At 42.5% G+C, this 18529-nt stretch overlaps 2 protein-coding genes across 2 annotated transcripts; both read left to right on the top strand.

Moving 5' to 3' along the window:
- The first annotated feature begins 2958 nt into the window (after nt 1–2958).
- LOC125656337 (uncharacterized protein F54H12.2-like) lies at nt 2959–4362 on the top strand. The gene has a single exon (XM_056142733.1). It carries the CDS (start codon nt 2959–2961, stop codon nt 4360–4362), a length of 1404 nt encoding a protein of 467 aa, XP_055998708.1.
- Nucleotides 4363–14509: 10147 nt separating this feature from the next.
- On the top strand, nt 14510–15340 carry LOC130047476 (uncharacterized). Its single transcript, XM_056142727.1, has one exon. It carries the CDS (start codon nt 14588–14590, stop codon nt 15338–15340), a length of 753 nt encoding a protein of 250 aa, XP_055998702.1. The 5' UTR covers nt 14510–14587.
- The last annotated feature ends 3189 nt before the right edge of the window (nt 15341–18529 follow it).

The raw sequence follows: 18529 nt of genomic DNA, 5'->3' as shown, positions 1-18529 counted from the left end.
AACAGGAACGATCTTCTTCAGATTCACCAGTTCACCATGGCTAACACACAGTACGCATGGAAACAAGAGGGAACGAAAACGGCATGGTTTGCGGATAAGAAGATGTGTTTGAGACATTGTAAACAACACAAAGTGTTAGATCAACCGGTGTACTTGTACAAACGTATACTGATACCTCACGGATGGTCAGCCTTTATCGTGAAGACCAAGTATCAAGATTTTCGTTGGAAAGTGAAAGCCCATTGGGGATGTTTCGGACGAGAACACGAATCGGAATGGACATTGATTGAGAGTCCTTGGTTTGACAATTCCGAGGACTGTCTTCGACATTTCAAAGACATATTACAGGAGGGGTATGATGTGGCCGATTGCTGGGGAACCCGACACTATCTGATGATGCGCCGCCGTTTAGACGAGAGAGAGGAACACTAGAGTTGGAAGACTCCTTTCTACAATCGTTGACTTACGGTGGTGGTCGCGATCAAGAAGAATGACCTGTAAAATTGTGTATTAACATTATGTTGTATGTTCAATAAAATATGAAAATGTTCAATGTGTTATGAGTATAAATAGAGAAGGAACGGAAACATGGTCATCATTTGAATCATCATGGCTCAACGAGAAGGGTTTTACATGACTCTCCTCAGTGACGGATCTGTGGAAGCTTTTCCAAATAATACGGGTGCTCAATTTAAAACCTTATTACCACAAACCCTGGATTTAACGGACGGAGAATGGGAAGTAGGGCTAACCGAAATGATGTATACCAATGCCTTGAAAAACATTACAGAGGAAGAGGCTTATTTTGACATCCTTATCCCTACACCTTACATCCCACAGATTAAAAATCCAGATACGTTTAAATGGGGGCGATTTACACTGACCAAAAAAAACTCGATCCCTTTAAACCGTTGTGCTGTACTGGTTGATTGGATCGATACGCTTTGGGGGAATATCATTCCACTCAACGGTATGATGACTATTTATCGAATTCACTTTAGAGCCGGGGCTTACATTCATTCCACGGCTTTAATCGATGAAATCAATGAAGCCTTGCACAGAACATTCAAAAAGATATGGAAAACACTCGGCGATCCGCGAGAAGGGAATTCTATGAAATTAGTGTACTTCCGAGAAATATGACCGAGTCATGTATCAGATTAATGGTAGTTCACTTAAAAAAACAGCCGCATCCATCCGTTTTCCCCTATCCTTAGCTTACAAACTCGGAATGGGGAGTGAGAAACTCATCATTCCCAATGAACCCATGACTAAGTGGTTGAACGTGACTTACTTAGCTAACGACACCATGGATTTGTACGAAAATCTGAAATCCATGTACGTGTATTGCGATGTGGTGGATCCACAGGTGGTGGGGTCCAACGAATTGAAATTATTAAGAGTGGTTCCTTGTACCTTTCATCAAGATGATAGACAACAAGCCAAATGGGAACCTATCCGAGCAGAATATTTGAAACTGAGTAAAAAACATTTCGATACCATCGATATTCACATCATGACCTCTCTGGGTAGTGTCATGCCCTTTTTAAATGGAAGAACGATCGTGAAACTTCATTTCCGAAAAGTGTATTGAAGAGAAAAGTCGTGTGACGATGAAGTATCATCGCGGAGTCAGACGACAGAAAGGACACGGATTATTCACCATTCTCCTCCCTTTGATTGCTAGTGCCATAGCCGGGGCCGTTCAAGGGGGTAAAGGTATGAAAAGAAAAAAGAGGGGTCGCAAAAAGTATAAAAAGCGGGTAAGGGTCTGAAAGGGGTCAGTCTCGACAAAGATTCAGTATCAACGAGGTTTATTACACCAGCGGGGTCATGGATGGGGTAGTCTCTTAAAAACAGTCGGTAAACTAGCGGCTCCCGTGATCGGTCAGGTCGTTGGAGGGTTACTGGGAGGGACCCCCGCATCACAAACAGGCGATGGATATTTTGGAGATTGGTCCAAGAGTTTGGCTCGTGGGCTTGTTAACACGGCCGCTAAAGTCATCGGAGGATTTTCCTTGCCCAATATAATACCGCCACCACAAGGGGGCAAAGGGAGGGCAGGTTTCGTCGATTTCCTCAAAAAGGTTAACCCCACGCAATGGGGAAAAGGTTTATTCACCGATTTGCTCAAATCGGGAGCTAAAAGTGCTTTATCAGCAGTCGCTAAAACAGGATTAGATGTCTTAGAAAATAAACGGTCTCTCAAAGATGCCATCAAGACACACGGAATACAAGCCATCAAAAATACGGGTCGTATGGCCATGCCGAGAATTCAACAAAAATTAAGATCCCGTCAAGGGGATAGTGTTTTAGCGGGGATGGTGAAACGAGGAGCACGACAATCCATGAAAGCCGGGTACCGGACGGGGTTAGATGTCTTAGAAAATAAACGATCTCTCAAACAAGCGCTCAGAACTCACGGAAGGCAAGCGTTAGCAACCACTATGAGGAGAAAGAAAAGAAGAAAACAGAGAGGAAAAGGCTTTTTTATCGATAGGGAGGCGTTAGCAACCGCTATGAGGAGAAAGAAAAGAAAACAGAGAGGAAAAGGGTTTTTTACCGATTTACTCAAAACGGGAGCTAAACAAGCTTTGACGGCCGCCGCAAAGACGGGGTTAGATGTTTTAGAAAATAAGAGATCTCTCAAAGACGCTCTTAAGACACATGGTATACGAGCCGCTAAGAATACAGCCGGTATGGCCAAACATCGTCTTTTAGCAAGAGGGGGACCCCGTACAAGACAGGCCGGTGCACGAGGACATCGAAAGAGACAGTCCAAGACCCCCTCTCAACAACGTCTCTTAGGAGGACCGCGTAAAAGAAAGCCCCAGGCACCGGTCCGGGGTAAGAAGAAACGATCTCTCGACATTTTCGACTGAACCTATAAAAAGGAGATGTGAGGGAGGGGTGAACCCATTTGATTCCTAACAACGATCAGTAACACATCGTTCAAAAATGATGCACAGAGAATCCTGCGCGTGCGGGACCGACAGTTTGGAACTGTTTAAAGTTCCCCCGACAAACGTCACTTTAGAAGACTCTAAATGGATGGAATATTATCCGATTTCCAGTACGTTAAATTCGGATACGGCTACCATTGAATTTGAAATCAAAGGTCAAGGAGATGAATATCTGGATTTATCTCAATCGTATCTCCAGATGGTCTGTAAATTCACCAAAGCAGACGGGACGGCTCTCACGGGAGCGGGTTCTACTTCTACCCCGGTCAATAACATCTTACATTCCTTATTCAGTGAAATCGATGTGAGTCTCAATGGGAAAGTCATTACCCCCGGAACGGATACTTACCCGTACAAAGCCTACTTGGAAAAATTACTGTCTTATGCCCCCAAAACTCTGAAAACTCAGATGAGAGCCTGTACCTTGTGGGAAAAAGATACCGCCGGTCAAATGGAAGATCGAGAGTATTCTGCTCTGGTTCAACCTCCAAAGGAATTTCCCGTAGCTAATGATAAAGTCAACATCAATGCTGTCATCCCTACCCCAATATATCCCAACGATTCTCAGAATGTGGGGTTGAGAAAACGTCACCACAAAATAAATAACAGTAAGGAAATTGTCTTGATGGACCGTTTACATCTGGATTTGTTTCAGCAAGAGAAATGTCTGCCGAACGGAGTAGACGTCCGTCTCCGATTCAATCGTACCAGACCTCAATTCTACATGATGACCGATGCCGGAAGTAGTGGGAAAGTAGTCATTCAAAGTATGGTGTTGTGGGTGAGAAAAGTCAAACCGACTCCAACGATCATCAATCTGATCAATCAACAGCTGAGTACTCAAACAGCTAAATACCCATTGAGAAGAGTGGAAGTGAAAACGTTCACGATCCCCACCGGGACCCAATCGAAAATCACCGATCACCTATTCCAAGGTCAGATGCCCAAACTCATCCTCTTGGGGTTTGTGGAAAACGCCGCCTTTAACGGGGATGATGATAAAAATCCGTTTAATTTCCAAAATCAGAAAATCAAAAAATTAGAAGTCAGTATCAATGGAGACATGATGGAAACTCGTCCCCTGGAACCGAATTTCACGGCCGATCAGTATCTGAGATCGTATTTAAGTCTGTACAAAGGATTGGGAAAATTAGGGCAAGATTGGGCTCCCGACATTACTCTGGAAGAGTATAAAAACGGTTACACCCTATGGTGTATGGATTTCACCAAAGATCAAGAAGCTCAGACGGATAAATTTCATCTCATACAGACGGAGAACCTGAGAGTAGAAGTACAATTTGCCGACAGCATAGCGACGACCTTAAACTGCGTGGTGTATGCCGTCTTTGACAATTTGCTAGAAATCAACAAACAACGAGAAGTCAGCATCGATTACTGATGGACACGTATCAATTGAGAGACGTCTTATCTCGAGATTTAGGCCCTGCGTTTGGAGGTGTGTATCCTAGAGATGTATTACCGGAGATCTTACCCCACCAAAAAGCGATCGTGATCAATACAGACCCTCATCATCGCCCCGGAGCCCACTGGGTGTGTTTGTATTTGAACAGCCCCATCATAGAATATTTTGATTCTTACGGATTACCCCCGATGCATCAAGAAATCAAAGCGTTTATGCGACGCCTCGGCGACACTTGGATTCATAACACGAATTGTTATCAAGCGTTGAACACGGATGTCTGTGGCCAATATTGTGTGTATTATCTACATCAACGCCATCGTAAAAGAAAAACGGTTCAAGATTGGTTACTTCCCTGGAAAGGCACGGCGTTACAACGAGATCGTTATCTAGCCCAATGGTTTAAAGAGACATTTCGTAAACCTAGAACCCATAAAGGACAAAGTTGTCAATGTCATGGTATTAACTTGTCACTGATGTAATTGTTCAAATGTTTAATTGTTCAAATGTTTAATTGTTCAAATGTTTAATTGTTTACAAAATAAAAATTAAAAAAAAAAAAATCTGTGTTGTGTGTACCTATATAAGACAGGTTTGCCCAAATTAAAAAATCAGTCTACTTAGACATGGATTACGTGCCAGTTTATAGAAGAGTCAAAGGCGTGAGAGAAACTCCTCAAAGTATGGCATGGACTTTTATCTTAGACAATGCAGGACCGGAGGATATCGTTAAAATCGTTCAGAGTGAATACCAGTATTTGATCATGACCCGAGATCAACAAACGTTAAGAGGATTGATTCAAATGAAACACTGGAGAACGAAGCGTAACATGAGGTATTTCGTTCATCCTCTATGTTGTTGGAAAGCATATGAGAATAGTCTCGCATCCGAAAGACTACGTTACATGACGGGAGACTATGAAGAACACGGCAAGTTATTAACTATCAACACTGTGTAACTTTAGCGAGTTTCTTAATAAAAAAAAAGTGCAACTGGTGTTAGTTTTTGTTTCTCTCAACCATTGTCATATACAGTCTCTTTTCATAAGATGTGGGTGGCCCTGAAAAGGGCCGGGGGGACTATGAAAGCCCCCCACACTGTCTAGAGGTTGATTACCTCATTACTGTCTGGCGGCCTTCTTGTTTCGGCGGCGGCGTCTCTTGAGCGGCTTCTTGGGGGCATCTGGCACTCCTTCATAGAAGAAGTGCCACTCATATGAGTCGTCGGGTTGGAACACAATGCGCCCCGGGGGCCGCTGTACCAGTTCCAGCTCGGCATCCCAGTCCTCACGCTGATCCTCCGGGACCAGGTTGTGGTTCTTGATGGGAGGACTCGGTACTCGGCTCATCTTCTTCTTTCTTCTATCTTCTTTCTTCTATATCTTAAAAATCCTTCAAATCAGTGCTGGATCACCAGTGAAGCGAACTGGCGAGCGCGCCGGTATATATCAGGAAAGCGCGGACCTCCTCGAAAACATCCCTTGCTTCGGAGACGAAGCCAAGATGGTGGTCGTCAAAATGGCGGATTTGTGCTTTCGAGCAGAGTGTTTTTTCTCATTTTCTTTTTCTAGACATTCGATATCTGTGCATGGTAGATTTAATCTGATAGATTCTAGGGCGCGGAATTCGTTAAACTTACTTTTATTTTGCTACGTCGCATAGTTTTCAAAGAATCAAAGGTCAAAGAGGTCGAGTCGAGGCTCGATGTTTCTTCTCCGCCTCTTTAAAACTTCATTTCTCACGTCTGTGAGGTAGTAGAAACCTCAATGATAGTTAGATCGATAGAGAAAAACCTATTTCATCCTATTTTAATGCCACTTTGAATGGGGTAGTGAACCTTTGACAAAGAAACCCCATGATTGACACTCAACAAACACACCGTGTGAATGTGACTTATATAAACGAAAGCTGTAGCCTCGACACGCATCATTCACATCATGAGTGTGACTTATGTGCAGGGAGATTTACTCACTATGAAAGTCGATGGTATTGTACAACAATGTAATTGTTTAACGGTGAAACCTCATGGATTAAGTCAAAGTATTGCCGACAAATATCCATGGGGCAACTTGTATGCTACACGGAGACCCTTAGGCCGTAGAAATCTAGCTATAGAACCCGATCGAGGAATACCCGGCACGTTACGCATCTTATCAAATGCTACAGACCCTGATGTGATTTGTTTCTTAGCCCAGTGGGATTACGGAAAAGGAACTCAGCGTATTCCCCGCTATCGAGATATACCCGAACAGCGAGAACTATGGTTTCAACAATGTTTACGTGAATTGGCCACATTATCGTACAAGACTTTAGCCTTCCCTTATAAGATTGGATGTGGGTTAGCGGGAGGAAATTGGACTCATTACAGACAATGTATTCATGATTTTGCTTATAGGTGTGATCAACAAGTGTATATTGTCATTAAATCATGTATTTGTTAATAAAGTGCAACTGGTGTTAATTTGTTTCTCAATCATTGTCATAAAAGCATCTTTTCGTAACATGTGGGTGGCCCTAAAAAGGGCCGTTTGGTCCTAAGGACCGACTTTCAATGCCTGGCTCCGGTAAAGCGGCATAACGGGCACCGTCCCCGGGTGTGTCGCCGCTCCTCTATCCGCTCCACGCACAGGCAGCAAGCTGGGCGCTGCCTACATCCCCTGCACGTAATACCGGAGTGTACCCTGTCTTGCCAGCAGACAGGGCACTTAAACCAGATAGGAACCGCCCTATCTGCCCAGCCAGGGACAGTCATAGGGTGGTTCCTCGGGGGATGAGTTGCCACAGGTGCGTGGGTTGGTCTCGGTGGCGGAGTCCTCCCTGCAGACCGGATGGTAGGTGGTGGGGGTCTTGCAGGGGCTGCTGGTCTCGGTGGTGATGGTGGCGGCGTGTCTGCGACCAACAGCGACGGACTCTGGGCTGGGCTTGGAGGTGGCGCGGGGGACGGTGACCTCGGTGAGTACTCCACCGGTGACGCTGGCGACTCGCTCATCGGCACCGGGCTGTATTCCTCCGGTGCCGATGGTATCGCTGGTGGTGCTGCTGTAGGCGTCGCCGGGGAGTAAGGTGGTGGTGGTGAGGGTGGCTGTGGGGCCCGTCGGCGTGGTCTTGTAGCCGTGGACATCCGAGCGGTGCGGCGGCGTCCCCTCCCTTCATACTCTTGCCGCACCCGGTCGATGATCTCACGGGCCCCACTCCGGTCGAAAGGGGAGAAGGTACTCAGGTCGTTCTGAGAACGGACGACCCAATTCTCCCCTACCCGCTCCTCAGCCACCACTACCAGCCGGTACCGAAAGCCAGGCAGGGTCTGGAAATTGTAGATCGGCTCTCTTCTTCCTTCAGCCATTCTTCTTTCTTCTATCTTCTTTCTTCTATAACTTCTTTAAAATAATCAAACCTTTGCTGGATCACCAGTGAAGCGAACTGGCGAGCGCGCCGGTATATATCAGGAAAGCGCGGACCTCCTCGAAAACATCCCTCACTTCGGAGACGAAGCCAAGATGGCGGCCGTCAAAATGGCGGATTTGTGCTTTCGAGGAGAGAGTTTTTTCTCATTTTCTTTTTCTAGACATTCGATATCTGTGCATGGTAGATTTAATCTGATAGATTCTAGGGCGCGGAATTCGTTAAACTTACTTTTATTTTGCTACGTCGCATAGTTTTCAAAGAAACAGAGGTCAAAGAGGTCGAGTCGAGGTTCAATGTTTCTTCACCGCCTCTTTAAAAATTTATTTCTCGACCATGTACATCCCTAAAAACATCTCATAAGGTCTATTCGATAGAAAACACCTTATTTGATTCGATTTTCACTCTACCTTTAGGATTTTCTGGATTCCTCAACAAATAAACCCTTCTCTGAGAGACTCAACCAAACATAGCTTTCGTGTAAACAATTTTATTCATGTCACATATTTCAAATACATAACTCCCACACACAACACCAATACACATGTCTTTTTAAAATAGGGTCCAACATTTTTTCCATTTCTCGAATCCTGCGTTGAAATCGATATCGATCAGCGGCTACTGTCATCCAGATACTTGTCCGGTCTTCTTCGGGTAACAGATACACTTCATTATGATCCAGATTAAAAGTTACACATTTTCTTGTATTTTGTTGTACATGTGATGAAGATACCGCACTCGAAGGGTCTCGATCACGCCACTGATGTGCGGCTTTGTTCTCTTTAATTCCTCGGCTACTAAATGAATCAACACTAATGCCTCGGTGTTGATACGGTTCTCGATCAAATGTCTGCATATCCACCAATATTCGTCTAAAGTGATTGGAAATAATACCGCACGAAGATAGGATTTCAATTTTTGAAAATCTGGCAAGTTTTCTATTTCCTCAATACACTGTAGGACAAATGTTTTTTCGATGTTATCCCTAGCAGTCATGATTTCATAAATGAAATGAATTAAGTTCTTCACACTTTATGTATACTTCTCGAAGCCAGTCCTTGGTGATACTTTCAATCTCGGCGGTTTTTTCAGGCATGCGTTTCTTGAATTCCTCCCCCACAACATAAATTAACATCAATCCCGCATCGTTATAGAGATTGATGTACACCCGGTTCCGTAGATCTGTATATTGGTCCAGAGTCAATGGAAACACTCCCGCTATCAGAAATTTTTTAGCAAATTGAAACAGCACATCGTCTTGCATTTTCTCGACCCATTCTAATGCATGGTTATGCGCTTTTTCTGTGATGTTGTCACTTCCAGCCATGGTTTGTAAATGACTAAAATGAATACAAGTATCCGCTTTTTCTACGATGTTGTCACTTTCACCCATGATTCGATAATGAAGGAAAACTAGTTAAAACGGATTATTTCCATGAATCCTTCTTGTAAACATTCTCGTAGAATGAGCTCGATGTCTCGGGTTTGATCGGGGATGATTTTCTTCAGTTCCTCAGCATACAAATAGATCATGATCAATCGCCCAGGATTCGTGTCTTTAACTAACGATCTACCAATCCTCTGAAAACTGTCAAGATTCCCCACCTCGTGTATCGCCGATTGTACATAGGCTTTAGCAGATTTATACCAAGACGAATTTTCAACAATCTTGACAAAATCTATAATACAAGTATAACCGTCTAACCTAGTGTTGGAAGTTCCACCCATAGTGAATAAATAAGTTAAGAAAACAATCGTATTTATAGGGAAAAGGTCGTGGAGTACAGGGAATATTCTAGATTTGATACAATAGAGTTTTTCAAGTTCAATTAGTGCACTAGCACGCGCCGGTCACGAGATGTTCTAGATGAAACCGGTTTTTCCGATGATGCAATAGTCTGTTGTACAGTAGCACGCGCTAACATTCTCGAGCATTACACTGTTAGTCATGGACGACAACGTATGGGAAGAATTGAAAGAGCTGCGTCGAATGAGAAATCGTAGGAGAAGATCTAAAAATTGGTGTTTTGAATATGTCTTGCAAGAGAGGGAAACGGAACATGCCATTCTGATCGATTTGGAAGATTGCTACCGCGACAATACTGTAATACAGTTTATGATTGCCCAGTTTTACACGCTGTCTAACGGAACCAGAAAAGTGTCGGGATTCATGCGTTTGAAAAAACGTCGTAACAGAGGCGGTGCATGGCGGCAGCTTTTTTGTGCAAACATTTATTGGCTGGAAACAATCAACGTGATGAATTTCCGAGGTAGCAGAGCTCAAAAAATAGAAAACGCCATTACCTCAGCAGATCACAGTTATAACTTTTATGATGTAGATTACCCCTACGAATTTGGCCAAAGAGATTATTAAACACACACACACACACACACACACACACACACACACACACACACACACACACACACACACACACACACAAAACAGCCCTTTTCAGGGCTATTTTAAACACCAATATAAGTTCCATTCCACTAAAGTCAATGTGTATCAATGTGCACTAGCACGCGCTGGTCGCGAGAAACCGGCTTTTCAAGTTCAATTAGTGCACTAGCACGCGCTGGTCGCGAGATGTTCTAGCTGAAACCGGTTTTTCAAGTTCAATTAGTGCACTAGCACGCGCTGGTAGCGCGATGTTCTAAATGAAACCGGTTTTTCCAGAAAAAGATGGTGCAACCACGTGCTCCCCACGTGACTCCCCACGAGACAGAATAGTCTAGACATTTTGGTGGCTATAAAAGCGGAGCCCAAGTGTCAGTCCTCATTCGATCTTCAATCACCTTCCAGAAGACATGGCTCAGAAACAAGTAGAATTTGTGGACAAATCTCAGAAGAAAATAGATCAGCTGGTACAGAAGCAGATGGGACCACAGAAAGACTACATTGAACTGAAGAAAGCTAAGAGTGACGATCAGAAGACTGAACTGGGGAAGACCTCGAACTTCTTTCTCACGTCTCCAGACTACATTGCTCGACAAGAGAAGATGGCCCAGACCTCGAGCTTCAATCTCTCACCGCCGAACCAGACCATGAACTTCAATCTCACGCCTTCAGACTACATTGCTCAACAAGAGAAGATGGCCCAGACCTCGGATTACCTCCCTAGCCAGAATCCGACAGACCCGGGATTAGGCTTCTATTTTCCCGATTCACAGGATGCTACGGGACTGGAGATGGGCTTATACAATAAACCGCCCTTCGGCGGAGAAGATTCCCGCATGAGCAGGGCCGATTTCGCCATCATTACGACCACACTGGACGGTATTGTCAACCGGATCAACGTGATGGCTGATGAAATCGCCAATCACACCGCGGTGCTGGTGAAAAAAATCGAGGAATTAGCAGCAACCAGAGAGGAATTAGCAGCAACCCGTAAGGACATCACCAGCAGAAGAAGGAAGGACCCAGCCACTAACCCCTGTTTCACATGTGGAGAAACGGGACATTGGTCACCAGATTGCCCTCAGAAAGTCAAGAAAACTGTAGAAAAGGACCCTTGTTACAAGTGTGGGAAATTAGGCCACTGGATCAGCGACTGCCCGAGAGATGAAGACGAATTGATGGCTATGATTGGCGAGGTACCCGGCACAAAACCTCCGGTCATAAGAGAGTACACCCCATCGGAGAAGTGGAACCCACCACCCCCTAAGAAAACGAGCAAAGAGATGAGTGAAGGAGAACCCCCTAAAAAGAAGAGAAAGCTGAGCCGCAAGAATAAAGAATGAACGTGTGATAAAACTATTGTGACTTTATTCTGACAATTTTAATGTTTAACTGTATAAAATTGTGTTCAATTGTTATTCCAATTGTTTATTTAATAAATGTGTAAACTTCACATCATGCGTTTTTCATTCTGAATTTTTAAAGGATTCACACAGGTCTCGTCGTCATAGCGACTTTAGTTAGTGTTATCGATTCTTTCCCATTGTTGCGTCATAGTGCTATCGACCCATTGTTGCGTCATAGCACGCGCTCTACTTCATATCGGCCTACCCCTGCACACCACTGCACTAGGCACGCGCCGCCTTAGCGCTACCTCGACACGCGCTACCTTACCAACGCCCTACCTCGCCTGCTCGCCACTCCGTTCTCAAACTTGACCTTTTGACCTCAAAAGTGCACTCAGTTGAACCGGCCATCGAGCCGCGTTATACTACTTACCAAATATCAATTGAATATCTGCAAGCACATTTCAAAAAAAAAAAAGTCCGGAAAACTGATTTGCAGGACTGACGGACAGACGGATGGACAGACAGACAGACGGAGCGCAATCCTAAAGTCTTTGACTTCGTCGGTAGGGGACTAACAATATATGACACTGTATTTGCATGTAACTGTGTTATGTAATCACTTCTTTCTTTACTTGTACCTACCTACCTATCCTCTTCGTGCCCGGTGGCACATAAGGCTGATACCAGACCCCTCCATTTGTTTCTGTCCATAGCCATCTTTTCTACTTCCTTCCAGGTTTTTCCCATCTTCTTTATATCACTTTCTATAGTCCTTCTCCATGTCTCTCTAGGTCTTCCTCTGCTTCTCTTTCCTTCTGCTGGAGTCCATTAAAGTGCTGTTTTTGTAATGAATTCGTTTCCTTTTCTGATGACATGGCCAAACCATCTAAACTGTTTTTGTTTAATCATTGTGATTAGATCTTTCTGCCCTGTTCTTTTATATAGATCTTTGTTTAATTTTTTCCTGGGCCAGTGAATCTTGCATATTTTCCTTAGACATTTTGCGTGGAATCCGGACAGCCTTTGATTATCTTTTTGCGTTAGTCTCCAACATTCTGCACCATATAGCAAGACTGATAGGACATTTCTCTGGCATAGTCTGATCTTTGTCTTTTCGCTGATGTTACTAGTCCTCCATATTTTATTAAGTTGGTGAAAGGAAGCTTTTGTAGTCTGCTGGTGATGTCTTTTTCTGTTGCGTTGTTTTTGCTAATTGTGCTTCCAAGGTATGTAAACTCATTTGCTTCTTCCAAGTTCTCATTTTCTAATTTTATTTGGGGTGGTGCAGGAACAAACTGCATGGTCTTTGTTTTCTTCTTGTTTATTGTTAACATTTATATTCATTTCGTTTGTTTTCTTTTGAAGATGGTTAGCAGTAGATTATATTAATGCGATGTTCTTTACTTGTATATGTACAGTATTTGTATATATCTAAATGCTGTCCTTGAGGGCCCTTGATTGGAAAATAAGATATATTCATTGAAGTCTTATGAAACCCACCATAAAAACCAAGAACGCTGCAGGACATAACAATGTTTTTCGGAGGGGACTGGCCCACCCTTTTAATTGACAATGAACTTTACCTGTTATTTTTATATTGCGAGACTTGCCCCTCCACTACTTTTAATAGCACTATGAAGTAGTGAATGAGAAGATATTAATACATGTAAGCTTGAAAGTTATAAATTGAAGCCCTGTAGCAAAGGATGTCCCCCTCCAAGTCTGAAGGAAAAATTTAGACATCAATGACAAACACTATAAATCCCCCCTCACACACACACACACACACACACACACACACACACACACACACACACACACACACACACACACACACACACACTGATTAAGGTTCTAAAGATCTTTATCATGACTATTGCCTGTCAGGAAATTTAAACAAGCCATTACAACTCACAACTTCTCCGACACCCCCCCCCCTCCCCCGCATCCCTAATTTTACGGATCTGTGCCGATATGGAAAAATTCACAAGAATCTTAAGTATGGACACCCCACCCCTTCTTAGTTTTTGGGCGGCGATTATTTCTCCGAAATGTGTGGATATCTCAACACATCCTAATTCCATCGTAATTTCGATTTATGTAATCGTGAACACGCTTTTTATAAGTCTTATACTTGCCTAATACTGTTTATAATAAGTATTTTATTATATGAGTCCAGTAGAAGGTTAATCTTTAAAGCTTATAAAAAGTGTTAGACGACTTCATAAATCGAAATTGGGATGAGACAGACAAGGAATCCACACATTTTGGAGAAATTGTCACCGCAAAAAAAAATCAGAAGGGGAGGGGTAGTTGTATTTATATAGCAGGTGCCTGTGGAAAAAATGGGGGGATGGATCCCCTTTATTTTTTGTAGCATTTCCCCCCTAACATTAGTATCTAAATAATATATAATAAGATCAATTATGGCCAATGGTCACCATTAAAACCATCATTTTGCCTGTTGTTTTTAATTCATCTCTGACGCTTCATCTTTCTATAAATAAATCTGAAGAATTCTAAACGTGATTTTATTTCGTAAACTGAAGTAAGGTATAATGATGTATTCTTCCGCGTTTCCTCTATTCACAAGCCTTTTAAAGATATCGGGCTCGGGATTTTAAAAATCCTGAGTCTTCCTTCTTCCGTTGGCTTCTTTCACAAGCAGACGCTCTGAATATCGCCAAGATAAATCTACTTTAATCGCGACTTTTTCTTCGATAAATTCGTGTTTTTTTGGTTAAATATTTGATTACTTGCTTTAATAGACACGTTGTGTATACTATATAGGCACGTTGTGCAACTTTTTTGACACGTTGTGTTGTGATTATTTTACGGCACGTTGTGCATTATGGAGTAAGGCCATTTTGGCGACCATTCTTCTGATAGTGACCCATATGAGTCGGGTCAAGAATCGAGTAGGGAAGATTTCAGTGAGGGTGAAATTGCCCAGGGGGCTCAAAGTGATGACAACGGGGACAGTTTGTCAATACATGCTGACAATGAGTCAGACTCTGAAAGATTTGACCCTACTGAGGGTGAATCATCGTTCATGTTGGAGGGGGGCATGGCATCGTACTGTATTGACCCTACTGAGGGTGAATCATCGTTCATGTTGGAGGGGGGCATGATATCGTACTGTAGAAAGTACTTCTATAAACATCTGACAGATGAGAGCATCAAGAGAAATATTCTAGATGATGCTCCTGTGCCTTCAAATGCTTTCTGCAACCCTCCAAAGGTTGACGAGTTTGTAGAAGATTTCATAGACTACAACTCTATGAAATTTCTTAAGTTGCATGATAAAAGTTTAGCTTTTATACAAAAGAAAATAACACAAGTTATGGGACCATTGGTCAAAGTTTGGTCAGCCATTGATGGGGCTAGGAAAGGACAGGAAGAAAATGACAATTTTTCAGTCATGGATATGCTCAAATTAGTGGAGCAAGTGGTCGGGCAGGCAAATGCTACTTGTTTGTACGAACGACGCCTGAACTTCCTGGCCAAAATCATGAAAGGTGTTGAAAAGGCCAAAGAGCAATTAAAAACTTACGAGCATGATTTAGCTCAGGAGACCGATACCCTGTATGGTGACACCATATATAAAGCCCTGGATCGTAGATGCAAGAGCAAGAAGCGTGCAAGGGAAATATCCCGTGAGATCCAATCAAAGCGTAGACGTTTTGACCAGCCCTTTCGGGGGACGCCCTCACGTGGATACTGGCAAGGTCATAGCCAAGGACGTGGGGGCAGAGTCTCGACATATCAGTCTTTCAAGCAAAGTGGGGGGAGGTTTTGGATTTAGGATCCCCAAGAAGAACAGAACTGGAGACAGCAGGTATGAAATCAAAAGAGGACATACCTCTAGTTTTGCAACAAATAGTGAAAATCTCGAGTCTGAACAAACTGCATGCCTCAGTAAGTCAGATAGAATTCAAAGAAATTTATCAAAACGACATTCCCTTAGGGGGGAGGTTAAAACACTTTCTAGAAAATTGGAAATTGATAACAAGAGACAAATACTTGTTGGAGAGTATTTCCGGATATCAGATATAATTTCATACAAAACCAATTCAAACAAATTCACAATATCAAATCGTTCTGCCAGAAATGGAAACAAATGTTCTAAATTCAGAAGTAGAGGAAATGTTATCAAAGAGGGCAGTGGAGTTTGTTCAGTCTCAGACAAAAGATCAGTTTTTCAGTCATTTGTTTGTACGCCCCAAGAGGGATGGAGGAATGAGACCAATCTTCAACCTGAAAACCCCGAACCAATATGTGACTTACAATCACTTCAAGATGGAAGGCTTTCAGGTTGTGAGAAATCTCATACAGAAGGGGGATTGGTTATGCAAAGTAGATCTCAAGGATGCATACTTCTGCATACCAATTCACTCAGATCACAAAAAATTTCTGAGGTTTCGTCACAAGGGTCAGATACTGCAGTACCGGAGTCTACCCTTCGGACTTGCATCCGGCCCACGGATTTTCACAAAAATTATGAAACCAGTTGTTGCCCTACTGAGGCGAATAGGGGTCCGTCTAGTGATATAGTTAGACGACATATTGTTGCTAAATCAATCACGAGACGGGCTGCAAAAAGACAGAGACACTTTGCTGTGGCTCCTTCACAATCTGGGTTGGCTTGTAAACTGAAAAAATCAGTTCTAGATCCCAGTCAACAACTAGAATTCTTAGGTCTTACAATAGACTCATTAAAAATGGAGATAACTCTTTCAGAAACAAAAGTGACTGGTATAAAGCAAAAATGTTCAAATCTACTTGGCAAGGAAACTGTATCAATTCAAGAAATATCAAGTTTAATCGGTACATTAAATGCCATAGTAGAGGCAGTTATCCCGGCTTCTCTGTACGTAAGAGAGTTACAAGTGTTCCAGACCAAGTGTCTTCTGAAATCACAAGAGAATTATCAGAAAATGATTGTTCTTCCCAAAACGTGCAAAGAGGAGATAACTTTGTGGATCTAGCAGTTGGATCAATGGAATGGGAAACAAATTCGAATGTCAGTGAACCCGGATCTAATAATAGAGACAGATTCCTCAAAAACGGGGTGGGGGCAGTCTGTCCCATTCTATCAGTGAAAATGGGAGGACCATGGACTCCATTAGAGAAAGAACTGCACATCAATGCACTGGAAATGAAGGCAGTTCAATTTGCAGTTCCATCTATGACGAAGGAAAGCAAAAATATTCATGTTCACATAAGGTCAGACAGCAAAACAACAGTCGCCCATCTAAACAAGATGGGGGGCACCCATTCAGGTTAGTTACTAAAAATAACGAAAGAGATATGGTCATTATGCCTATCCAAGCAGATCATGCTTACTGCAGAATATCTCCCCGGGAGACTGAACATTCAGGCAGACTCAGAGAGTCGACACATGAAAGACTCCAGCAACTGGATGCTGAATCAGAGGATTTTCAAACAGATCAATCAGAGATGGGGCCCATTAGAAATGAACTTGTTTGCAGATCGCCTGAATGCTCAGCTACAACAGTACATGAGCTGGCGCCCAGACCCACAAGCAAAGGGAACAGATGCATTTCAAATACCATGGCAAAAAATAAAAGGGTATGCATTCCCCCCATTCTGTCTGATAACAAGATGCCTAGCAAAAGTGCTGAAGGAAAAAGCAGAAATAATAATAATAACTCCAGCATGGCAAACTCAGCCATATTACCAATGCTTTTGGCACTGTCAATAGACAATCCAGTACTGTTACCTCCCATTCAAGATCTGCTACTATCACCAGAGGGTCAGATGCGTCCACGAATGAGAACCCACACGCTGAAATTAGTGGCATGGAAAGTTTCAGGAGAATCAAGGAAGCAGCAGGAGTTTCTAAACAAACTTCCGAACTTTTGGCAGCAGGATGGCGGAAAGGAACTCAGACAGCTTACAATAGCTGCTGGAGACAGTGGAATAGCTGGTGTCACACACGGCAAATTGATCGATTTCACACCACTGTGGAAAATATAGCTGATTTCTTAGCGGAGCTTTATGCTAGAGGATATGAATATAGAACCACCAATAACTAAAGGTCAGCCATTTCTGCCTTCCATGCAAGGGTAGAGGGGAAAAAAGTTGGAAAGCATGAGTTGATATGTCACTTAATGACAGGGATATTTAATAAAAACCCACCAATTCCTCGATATACACATATGTGGGATATAAACAAAGTTCTATCATACATCATCAGTATGGAAAGTAATCAAGATCTTTCTCTTAAAGAGATTACATTGAAATTATGCATGCTTATGGCGCTTGCATCTGCAAGTAGATCATCAGAAATCCATAAACTGGATATTGGAAACATGAGCTTATGCAGTGATAAGATTGTCTTCACTTTGTCAAAATTGACTAAATCAAGACAAGTTGGACAGAATGCAATAAGCATTGAATTTGACAAATTTGAAGGGAAGGAAAAATTGGACATTATCTCATGTACAATAATTTACCTAGAAAAAACTAAAGAGCTTAGAAGAGATGAGACACAGCTCTTTGTAAGCTACATCAAACCTCACAGAGCAGTTAAATCCTGCACAATTGCTAATTGGTTAAAATGTCTCATGGAACTGGCTGGAATAGATATCTCAATTTTCAAACCTCATTCTACCAGAGGTGCAAGCACATCAAAAGCAAACAAATTTGGATTGCCAATAGATCAAATCATTTCAAAAGGCAACTGGAAATCATGCAAAACCTTTCTGAAGTTTTATAATAGACCAATAAATGAAGAAAAGGACACTTATCAGAACTGTGTCATGAAATTGTAGTTTGGTATATATATACATTTTAGAGAATTTAAACAATACATCATTATACCTTACTTCAGTTTACGAAATAAAATTGAAAATTTTATAAGTGCGCTTTAGCGCACGCAATGAAATTATAATTTATAATTTTATGAGTAAACTGAAGTAAGGTACTTCCCACCCAACCCAACCCAAATACATATACATGCTTCCAATAC

The sequence above is a fragment of the Ostrea edulis genome, chromosome 1 (genome assembly GCF_947568905.1).
Source record: "Ostrea edulis chromosome 1, xbOstEdul1.1, whole genome shotgun sequence".
Taxonomy (NCBI): domain Eukaryota; kingdom Metazoa; phylum Mollusca; class Bivalvia; order Ostreida; family Ostreidae; genus Ostrea; species Ostrea edulis.
The sequence above is the reverse complement of the archived record's forward strand: the minus strand, read 5'-3'. Positions and strand labels throughout refer to the sequence as shown.